Source organism: Micrasema longulum, unplaced genomic scaffold, assembly GCF_059751315.1.
Source record: "Micrasema longulum isolate JH-2025_06_02 unplaced genomic scaffold, ASM5975131v1 h1tg002864l, whole genome shotgun sequence".
Lineage (NCBI taxonomy): Eukaryota > Metazoa > Arthropoda > Insecta > Trichoptera > Brachycentridae > Micrasema > Micrasema longulum.
This window is the reverse complement of record NW_028279986.1, coordinates 1-12,287: the sequence shown is the minus strand read 5'-3', so window position 1 is coordinate 12,287 and position 12,287 is coordinate 1. Positions and strand designations below refer to the sequence as shown.

The following is a 12,287-nucleotide window of genomic DNA, read 5'->3' as shown; positions in this document are numbered from 1 at the left end:
TAATCGGACAAGACACGCGACCATCGACCATGCATGAAGTCCGAATGAATAGCGAAAAGTGTCAAACTAAATGAAGTGTAAGTCCGTGGATTAATCCAAGTTAATACACTAATGATAGACATTATCGAGCACGTACAAGTTAAAAGAGAGATTATATTATTACGTAATATATTTAAAACCCGGAAATTCCATAATACGAACTGATCTTGGTACAATTGAACAACAAAAAATTGTATTAAAACCTATAAATTGTAAAAAAAATATATTTGTTTTGTAATTTTATAAATACTGCATAGTCAGATAAATTATTGCAAAAAATATATAAATTCATAGATAACCTTTTTTCAAAACAATAAATAAATTTATCGGTTGAGAAAATTTTTTCTGAGGTAATTTAAAATTTAAGAAAAGGACTACAAATAATAATTTGCCTACTAAAAATAATACTCATACTTAAATTATTTTACTCTAAGAAGAATATTGATGCTTCGACGTACATAAAAAACTAAATAAATAAAACGCGATGTTTTTAAATAATACATGTAGTAATTCTATCACAACAAAAAGGGAAAACGCTTTTGAGAGGGGGAATAAAGACATTTATAAGGCCTGTCATTTGACTGTTTCAAGTGGCGACTTTAAATACCGTGTAACTGCCCCGTAAATGCCCAGACTTCCATATCCCCTCGTAAGAGTGTTTTCCATCTCTGTTGCAATTAATTTAGATCACCTCAAAACATTGTGAATATGCGTAGGGCCTACCTCGCTTTTTTCTCTCGCTCTTTGCATGATCCTCTCCTCTATAGTGCCCTTGCAAATGAGACGGTACACGGTGACCTGCTTCGTCTGGCCCAGCCTGTGAGCGCGGTCCATAGCCTGCTGGTCAACTGTAGGATTCCAATCTGAGTCGTAGAATATCACCTGAGGAAGAAATAATATATAAATTAATGGACGAAGCATGAAAGATAAAGATATGTTAAAAGCGCATGTTTTTATACTACTACTAATCGTTGTCATCAATATTAAATTTATTATTTACTAAGTTTTAATTATTATTTAAGCTAGTTATCATTAGTTATTTATGTATGAATCAAATCCTTGGTTTAATTTTACGTTCGTTTATCAATAATCATAAAATATTTTTTTTCTCTTGCATGCTAGGCAAATAGTGGTCAGCGCGTTTGCCTACCACGTAAGAGGTCTCAGGTTCAATTCCCGCCATGGTTGACTTGAAATATTTATTGAAAAATAAGATTTTAAACTAGAATATTTCATAGCCCCTGGACTTGTACCTGAAGCGTAAGACTGATCATCTTACCTTCATGTAACAAAAAATATCAAGATACACTGCGACTGGTTTACCAATGCAGTTCCCTATGCACCATCAGGTGCGGAAAGGGAATGATGATGATGATGATTAATAATCAACCACAATCAAGTCTAGTTTAATTAACAATAATTAACAAAAATATAAAACTAAAAGAAGAAATTTGATTTATGCCTTAGCGAAATATCATCACATATTATTACCAAAAGAGTCAAGAAAAAATAACTATGGGCCTTACTTATAAACCTAGTATAAAGTTACACCTAGGGATAGTGGTAGAAAAAATATGGGAATACCATCCTTATTCTGCTAATTTAATAAGAGTGATATTTCCAACCTTATGATTAGGTACTGTAGTGTGAGTAGATATTTACTTTAAAAAATACTTTGTTTTTTATTAATATTTTAAGAAATGTACCATGTCTTGTATGTTTTTAAGCAAATTCCTAATCCGTACACAGAACGTTATTTTAGATGTTTTTTAAAGCTCATTCGTACCTATTTAATTACCGTCCCCTTGAAGTATCAACGCCTAATGGTTTTATTACATCAAGACAATATTAATTATTATTCCCATAAATTGTGCTTTGCTATGATGGCCATGGCGGGAGATTTGTCCATAAATCACATTTAGTGATATCACCTGGCAATTAATTCGCTCATTTACTATATTTGTGACTATTAGGCGTTGCTCAATATTCATTTGCCAAGTATTTGTATGCATGTATTATAATAGTAAATCTCGCGATTCGATTAATGCATCCCACGCCATAAATCATTCTTCGGGATTTTTATCCAATAAAAAATAGGCGCGTTTGAAATTCGGGGGAGATTTTTTTTACCCTCTTTGCAATTAACACCTAGAGGGTGTTAAACTAATCTATTATCATACACTCGTGGTGGGTGTATATATATATATAATATATATTTTTATTTATTTATTTTATTTTTGTAATCATGTAAATACATTTATTGGGGACAGAGACCCAGTTTATAGTGACACAATTAGGAACGACCCTGTCATTGAATTTACCCCGACTCTCTAAAAAATCTGTGTTGAGTTGGGGCACTTACAATGCATTCATAAACATACATACACACATACATACATATATATATTCACATATGTCGGTAATAAAATATATATTATTGATCGGAAAAAAAGTGTTCCTATTTTAGTTTTAAAAATAATGAATTACCATAAATAAAAATACGTATGTAGTTTCTTCCATTTTTATTTATATCTCTTACCAATGACCGGGTTTTATCGTGACAGATATCGTCAGAACCGGTCACTGGTAAAAATTATAAATAAAAGTTGAATAAAACTATATACGTATTTTATTGTCATGGCTCAAAATTAGACAGCGGAGAGACCATCACTCCCTCTCACTTCTGTTCAATGTACTTCACAGTCCTAACGCTCCTATATAACTAAGTGAAAAATTTCAACTCCTATCAGTTTATGGTTTACCTCTTCAGTTTAATTCTCAAGGCACTCTCTTAATACCCATCCACAATTCCTCTTTCTTCTCTAACTCAGTGTCCATGCGGCTCGATTGTGGAATCATCTCCCACCCACCATCAAAGATGTTACTACATTATCTCTGTTTAAATCACGTCTGAAGAAACATCTCCTTTCTCTTCCTTAATCTCTCCTTTCATTTTTCCTCTTTTTTCCTTTTTCCCATTGAGTAATAGTTTCGATTTAAGGTAATTTATAAACAAATACGTTTATTTCTATTTTTATGGATCTTTAGCTTTTTAATGTTTTTTTTCTATTGAATATATTCTGTAGCTTGAATTATAAAAATAAAACTTTTATTTTATTGTTTGGTTGGAAGAAATTGCAATTTAGCAATAAGCCCGCCGATGTACAAATAAAATTATGTACAAAAAGTTAAATAAATAAATAAAAAATAAAATGCATTTCCACAAAGAAATGTCAGCAGAAAAACGCATTATCTTAATAACCACAAAGTTAGTGCTTTAAATATAAATTTTATAAGTAACTTTGTTATTTTTCTATTCTAATTGCGCGGGAGGCCAAAGCTCGATATGGGCTGTAGCGCCATCAGAGAGAGATAAAGAAAATACAGCCATAATGTTATATTTAGTATATCTATCATCTGCAAAACAGATGTCACCAAAAGACTAAAGATACCTACACGATACCTATTGGAGATACAATAAATGCCAAAATTCCTTCATTTTATCTGTGCGTATAGTCAGAATCGGCCACTTTTAGTATGAAAACATCGTAAAACTTTCACGACCGCGCCAATCAACTGATTGTTATTCCACACGTCCTTGGAACAAAAAATCGTGCCAGGAATTAAGAATCATAGGGAGTATTATAGCCGGCAAAAGCATCGTGTGCCAAGCAAAACAGGCACTTGAGGTTTAGCGGTGTTTAAAGGAAAGTGGTCCTTGTTCGTGGGGTAGGCGGGGTTCGTTTTCGACACGTTCCAGTAGTAAAACTACCCTTATTACGAATAACTTGGTTTATTACAGTCACTCGTCATAACAGTTGTAGCTACTGACTGTACGTATAATCCGCCAGACAGAGTATCTCACACGGCACGATACGGTGACTCTATTAAGCGTATGTTTGTGCATTCGCGAATACAATTTATTTTATTTCATTCCCGAGGCAGCTGTTTATATTGTTTACGTCGCTTTACTTATTGCGTATAGTTATGGCTCTCCTAAATATAATTCGTACAATTTTTGATATTTTTTTTCAATTTTTAGAATAATTTTAATTCAATTTAATAATTTATTTTGCTTATTTTATATAAATACGTATTTAGTTAGTGTTTACATGTAATTTATAAAAAATAAGTAGTGTCTATTTTTTTTATTGTTTCAATATTTATGTGTGTTATGTATTATTTTTCATTGTTTGTAAACCGATTGTAATATATAAATAAATATATTAAAATCGGTTTATCGATAAATAAATAAACATATTTAATTGTAAAAAAAATAAATAAATAAGGTGATTATTTTGCTCACCCCTGTTAAAACTTTTGAATAAAAAAACGTTAATATAATACAAAAAAGTTTCATGTTAAGTTCACGTTTTTGTCTAATTGGGCAAAATGAATTGTTTTATCTTTAAAAAAATTCAACAATCGTTCAATTGGTTTTAACTTGTTTTTTTACGTTGCAATAATTGACTCCTGAAATATAGCAGAGTTATTTGTTTATACAGCATACTACATATTCATGTCAATACTTCAATTATTATAAAATTAATATACAGTTAAAAGTAAAATGATTTGTTATAATATTTATACATAAAGATTACAGACCGTATTCAAAGCAAATACTTATATGCTTGATTTTGGTAAAAAAAGTTTTATAATTATTTTAATCGTGTTTTTAACGAATAGCGTGAGTCTACATATTCTGGCAAAAAGATTTGTGCCGCAAATACCCATTAGCTTAATTCTTTCTACTAAACTACATAAAAGTAATAAATAGTTTTCTAACTAAACTTATAAAGAAACAGTCGATATGAGTTGGTTAAATGCAAAACCGCCACTGTCCATGATCGCTGTTTTTGATAAGACCAACAAAACCGGCAAAATGACTGAAATAAATCAAATGATTTCTTTTAACAATGTTTTGAGTATGTCCAAATGTTTGCAGACTGGCTAGATTTTCCCCCTATGGAGTTGTTCATATTTAAATTTGTCGCAACAGAGAGGTAAAACATTTTTGAGAAGGGAATATAGGAGTCTAGGCATTTACAGGGCTTGTGATCTGTCATTGGCTGGTTTAAGTGGCCACTTTACACACTGTGTAACATTTACCATTCTCACATGATAAAGGTTTCAGCTCAAAAAAATTGCAAAAATTGTACGAATTAATAATGAAATAAACATGAATAAGAAACGTATTTAAATAAAATTAATAATAAAAATTATTTTTAAAAAAAAACATTCATTAATATAAAACTAATAAAAACTATTTATAAAATACTAATAAAAACAATAAACAAAATATGCATCGAAACAAAACCAGCAATGTAATCCATCAAAATTAAATGTAAAAAAGAATATATGAATATAAAAACGCATTGTGTATACACTTCTTAAACCTTAACAATCCAGCGTCAAAAATGACGTTTTCTACGTTTTCAATGGTGTTGTATAATCTGCACATTCTTGACACTGGAAGAAGGACACATTATTCTTTCATGACATTGGTCGTAGAGAGTCAGAAAAGTTGATGCATGCCACGGATTGGAGATTCTTACTGGATGTCAAAAATAAAATATAAAAAATAAGGAATAATTTTAAAAATATATATTTATAGATGACAACCATGAAGTTTCGCATAAATAAATTGTCTAAGTTTTTATGAAAGTATGTATGTGTATGCGCATGGGTGTATGTACGTGTGTGTGTATGTATATGTGTATATATGTGTATATATATATACATATATATGTGTATGTCTGTATGTATATGAATCAAAATGTGTATCTGAATAAGTTTATATTTTGTTTGTCTGTGCTCTATATTAATTAGTTAACTTTTATAATATATTAAAATGTAATTGCCTAGCTTGGAACGGGGTATGATAGCTGGGCAAAGTGAACATGGAATTGTATTTTGATAAAAAGTGTGAATAAATAAATAAATAAATAAAAATGAATATATGTGGAATGTTTTTGGGTTCCTTGAGGTATGATCATTAGGAACACATTTTTTTATAGTACTTAAACAGCTAGAACTTTCCAATCTACCATTTACAATTTTATATAAATATAATGTTGATATTCGAATGTTATTCAAAACAACCCGTAAGAAAAAAAATAAAGTTATTGAGTATTAGAGCTTCAGGCAAACGCTTTTCATGAGAATGTTAGTACCGAGTAGGGATTGTCGTGAAGCGGAAGGACGGAGAGGATTTCATAAATCCCCAATAAATTGGCTTTCTCCCTCGAGAGCATAGCAAAAGGTTGGCTAAGAGATAAGCGGGTGGAAAATGCAGAATGGGACTTTATATAATAATATTCAGCCAACAATGATTTGACACTCATATTATTAAATTTATAAGAAACATAAATAAATATAGGTAGGTTTATATATCGCACCTCGGTGTATCTCGCACCGAGTCTTAAACCGTAGTATGTGCAAAAAGTGTATTTTTATTTTTTTAAGCATTAATGTTTTAATTTAAACTTACTTCCCTTTTACATCAAGCTTGCGACAGATGTGACTGTTTTGCATTCATATCTCAAAAATTATAAATGTACACTTACGGTAAAACTTCAAATATCCGGATTAATGAGTATCTGATTTTATTGCTTTTGAAATAATACGGCGAATTGAAATCAAATTAAAAACTTACTCAAACATGTCCAGCAAAGTTAATTGCGCAATTAAATTGAAAACATTTTCTTTTCTTATTACCTGATAACGATCTGGATATTTGGCAATCCGGATGACTGGAGTTCGGATAAACTGAGTTCTGCTGTACTTTAGTTTTACACTCACGGTGCGATATATTTATTTAATTACGGTACTTCTGTCATTTACGTTACATGTTTTTAAATAATGATAATGAATCTTTATTAAAAGGACAAAAAAAGTATGCTTATACAAGGCTTATACATACATACATACGATACACTTCGTGATTTTTAACAGGATTTCCAAAATTATAACAGAACATTACAAATATTATAACTTTATCTATTGAATTTGATCACATCTTTTTTCAGGAATAAATTCGTGATTTTATTTTTGTATTTGTGTTATAATAAATTAAATACATCAATATATTAGGGAGTTTAATGCAAAACCGCCACTGTGCATGATCACTGTTTTTGGGAATACCAACTAAACCAGCAGAAAAAGACTATTTATTTTAAGTTCAACGTGCAACTTGTGCGCCGTATACAGGTAGCGAAAAGACTATTCATTTTAAGTTCAACGTGCAACTTGTGCGCCGTATACAGGTAGCGAAAAGACTATTCATTTTAAGTTGAACGTGCAACTTGTGCGCCGTATACAGGTAGCGAAAAGACTATTCATTTTAAGAATGCGCACATTGAACTTAAAAGAATTAGTCATTTGGCTAGTGGTTTAGTTGATATTCCCATGAATAGAGATCATGCACAGTGTCGGTTTTGCATTTAACCCTCTCATATGAGGCATACTCATTCACAATGTTTTGAATTCTATTGATAGATTTACGGCATTAAGTTACTGTCCATAATAATCATATTATAGTAAGTACCACCTAGTCGGAAATTGATCCCCTAAATAATAGCACATACGAAGATTGGTCAGAAACTATTTAAAAATATATTTTCAATACAAACGCGATTTGAAAATATTAATAAAGATAGAAATTATCTTTAACAAAAACTATATGTAACTTGAAAACATTTTTTAAAAAAATATTACAACAGAGATGAAGAACATTTAAGATAAAGTGATATGGAAGTCTAGGCATCTACAGGGCTTATGACCTGTCAATGGCTGGTTTAAGTGGCCACTTTACACACTGTGTAACATTCACATTGTTGATAAATTACCGGGTCCACGAAGAAGTATAGAAATTGAAAAAATAACATTTTCAGGCGTTGCCTAGTATGTAGGTGAAATAATTCAATTAGATGAATCTCACCCGCATAAATAAAGGTTTCAACTCTTTAACTTCACAAACATCAACAGATGAAAGAATGGAAGGAATGTAGATGTTAAAATATGGGCAGAATGGTGAATGTTACACAGTGTGTAAAGTGGCCACTTAAACCAGCCATTTAAAGGTCATAAGCCATGTAGATGCCTAGACTTCAATATTACTTTATCTTAAATGTTCTTCGTCTCTGTTGTAATATGTTAATATAAACAGCTCCCCAGGGAGTTGAATCCAGTCCTTGTCTACAAAAATTTGGACAAACTCAAAATATTGTTGATTAAAAAAAATAATGGCATTTACAGTCAAAACATGTCAAAAGTTTGGAACATATTGGAAGTTTGGAAACATGGACATGTCAAAAGTAGGAATAATCGGCGTGCGTACATGAGAAGATGTATGAATGCAGAGGAAGCGAGGTCTGTATGCCAAGATAGAGTGATATGGCGTTCTATCCTCTCTGCCTACGCCTACGGGGAAACGGCGTGATGGTTTTTTGTTGCATTTACTACAGGGATTATTGACTAGATTTACTATTCCCTTCTCAAAAATGTTTTCACTCTCTGATGAAATAAATTTCAATATTGATAACACCCTAAAGCTAGGGTTTCCTAGGACAGCGGTGCCCGTATTTTAACGTCCGTAGTGAACGGTGATGCAGTGGACAGCCGTCGTAACGCTGACTAGAGTGTGGTTTCCTAGGAAAACGGTGTTATCAACACCATTTAACACCGTTTCCCTAGGAAACCACTCTCTAGTCGACGTTACGACGGCTGTCCACTACATCACCGTTCACTACGGCCGTTAAAATACGGGTACCGCTGTCCTAGGAAACCCTAGCTTAAGGAGTGGAATCCAGCCTTGTGTATAAACACTTGAACAAACTAAAAATACTGCTATCCACTTTTAAAATTATAAATTAAGTTTATTTTCCACCGTGTCTAAGGAACTATTGCGTTCCGAAACCAGTCGTCATCATTATTATATTTAGTCATTTTAGACAAGGTTTGTGTGTATATATTTTTACGCATAACCTATATTACAAAAAAAATTATATGTTAGTAATATTTTTCGAACAATATCCTTTAAGTATTTTTAGAATATTGCAGCATCAGGTTTTTTGACAGAGAATCAAAATACATGCAAAACCTTATATACATGAACCTATAACTAGATAGGTAATGACATATGCAGTAAATTCTATATTATTTACCTACAGGTTTAGACGATTTTATTTTTAAAATATTCTAATTTTTATTTTTTAAGTAGTGGATTTTTTTTTTTTAATTAGTTACCTTTTTATTAAAGAATAATGTAAGGTTGAGACAAGCATTATCGACAAAATCAAGAAATAAGTGCTGCGTTGGTTTGGACATGAGAGCGAATGGACAGCGAAAGAACGGCTAAAAGAATCTACGATGCGAATTTCGATGGATGCAGAAAACGAGGAAAACCGAGAAAGATATGGCACGATCAAATCGAACAAATGCTTGAAGATGGACATGCCGAGAGATGATCGGCGTGCGTGCATGAGAAGATGTATGACAGAAGAAGCGAAGTCTGTATGTAAAGACAGAGTGATGTGGCGTTCTATCCTCTCTGTCTAACCCTACGGAGAAACGGCGAAATGGTTTGTTGTCGTTGGCGTTTTATTATTAATTAGTTAAACTATTTTATCGATCAAATTTTAAAATAGGATTCGATAGATCCCAGTAGCATAATCACAAATAACTATCGACGTGCTTAAAACATGCGAAGCATTTGAGCGATCAAAATGAACATGCTTACGTTATCGCAGTCATAAGTCAACGCATGTGTAATCTCTAAGTCTACGCTCGTGCCGTTTTGTTTTTTGTTTCCCTCGTAAATAAATACAGTTCACTGGCAAAAAATAGGCGTTTATAAAAAATATTACAACATATTACATTTGCAAAATAGTAAGGAGTATCTAATACAAAAATGTAAAAATTGAATTACAATTACTATGGCGACTGTTTTTCTTGATATTTGGCTTGCTAACCGTCGGCTAAATGCAATAAATAGCATAATAAAAAATAAATAAATATAAATAGCAATTTTGGAATATTTTCCATACCTATTTACACCGATGAAATTCAAATATCTGATTGCCCAGCAGGATTATACGTCGCAAAACGTAAATATTTTGACATTTAATATAAGGTGTTCACGGATGTTGCATTGTGATCGCGAATACGATAAACAACCATGGTGATAAATTGTTATCACGTTGCTTACTAGCATGTCGATAGTTATTTGTGATTGAGCTACTGGACCTCGAATAAACCCATCGTATTAATTCATTTACACGGTAGACAAGCGCGCTAACCACTTCATCGCGACACAGACATCACGGATTGATTGCATTAAAAACAATACTCACAATTTTTTAAGTAATCGTATATAAGATACCTGATTTACAAGTACGGTCCTATTTGAATTGAGAGTATTTTTCAATTTGTGCGCATCGCACGCCTTTAGCGATAGAGTTGACAAAACCATAGATATGAACATCTCCCGCCATAGTTCCGTTCCGTTCGGCAGCAAGTGCTTATTTATGGCTCAACAAGCCAGGGGACCATCGGATACTATCGCTCCTATAATATATTAGCACTAAGTAAATAGAAACTCCAATTTACAATGCGTAATATGTATTATACCCGGTTAAGGAGGATTTACGGCGCTGTGACGGAATGATATAAACATGATTCAGTGGTATCTACGAGAAGTATTTTGCACGAGGAATAATAAATAGCGAGATTCCAAAACGCAGTTCCCCGCACTATCCGACGTACGAGCAATGTACAAACTAATAATGATATAATCTCCACAAGATTTCCATTTTTAGGATTTTTACCCGAGCGGGGCCAATCTAAACTATTTATTTATATAAATGTGGTTTTTTTTTTTTAATTTTTGAAGCCCTAACATTGTGGAACATTCAATAAATTAAAATTAAATAACTTTCAACAATGTTTGAGTACGTCCAAATTCTTGCAGTCTGGCTGGATTTCCTCCCTGGGGAGTTATTCATATTTAAATCAATTGCAACAGAACTGTCATATTTATCATGTTATGCAATGACAGGTTATAAGCCCTGTAAATGCCTAGACTTCCATAGTCCCTTCTCAATAATGTTTTCCCTCTCTGTTGCAATTGATTTCATACGTATTATTATATAACGTTTCTACATTCCATTTTTCGACATGTATAAATTTTTATTATTTATATTTTTCTATTATTATTTTGAATATTTTTCAATTATTATTTTGTATATTGTTTTGATTACCTGTATATTGTTTTAATATGTAAATAAATATTTTTGATTTATATATCGAAGAGTCCCGACTTAACACGGAATTTTCTAACAAGTCGGGACATAAAAAACATATAATTGTGTCTATGTAAATTTGTGTATTTTGTGCATTAAATAAAAATATATAAAATTAAAATATTAAATAACTCTGTTTTTTTAAGTACCACTTTTTATTTTATATTAATCTATTTCATAAATGTACCGTGTTTTTATTTTATTCTATACTAATCTACTTTTATACATCCAGTAAATGTTATAAATGTAACTCTCTAAAAAAGAGACTAACTCTTGTTCTTGGAGAGTGACTTACACTGTAATAGTTTTTTATTTATTTAAATTTATATAATTTACCATGAAGAGTAGGTACATGAGAAAAAAATATAAAAACTTATAGGATATATAAAGAAATACAGAAAATAGTAATACGTTCATATTAATTAAAATTAAATGCAGTTTTTACTGTAAATTATTATTGTTTTTTTACATTTTAATAACCATCTTATCTAGGCAAAGCACTGTGCTTTCTTCGGGTAATTTAACAATTTAGAAAGAGTAAAACTTAGAAAGGCTGTAAATAACAATTCAAATAATATTTAAAATCAAAGCGAAAGTCAAATTTTGAATATGTTCCCTCTCCCTAAATCCACACATAAACCGCCAGTTTATATCCCCTCTCTCCTCTAGTTGATTCTCTCCTCTGGTTGAATGAAAGAAATTGCCATTTGGCAATAAGCTCGCCAATGTACAAATAAAATTACGTCCAAAAAGTTAAATAAATAAATGATAACATTTTTTGAAATAAAGTGATCCATAAAAAAACAAAGTAATTTAACTATAATCCATTAACATATTTATTTCAAAGGTGTTTAACTACAATATTTCACTATCCTGAAGCGTAATACTGATCACCTTACCTTTATGGAACAGATGATCGGATTACGCCGAATTATTTGTGTACCAATA

The 12,287-nt window shown here is 31.5% G+C and overlaps 1 protein-coding gene across 1 annotated transcript in view; it reads right to left on the bottom strand.

Annotated features, from left to right (window-relative positions):
- Positions 1-921, bottom strand: part of LOC148271447 (uncharacterized) — a gene marked incomplete at its 5' end in the record, with an annotated part of 61,999 nt that extends 61,078 nt beyond the window's left edge. The window contains one exon of the mRNA XM_088241369.1: positions 763-921. Within this exon, the coding sequence (XP_088097495.1) occupies positions 763-921 (159 nt within the window). The remainder of the gene's footprint in view (positions 1-762) is intronic.
- Positions 922-12,287: the final 11,366 nt, after the last annotated feature.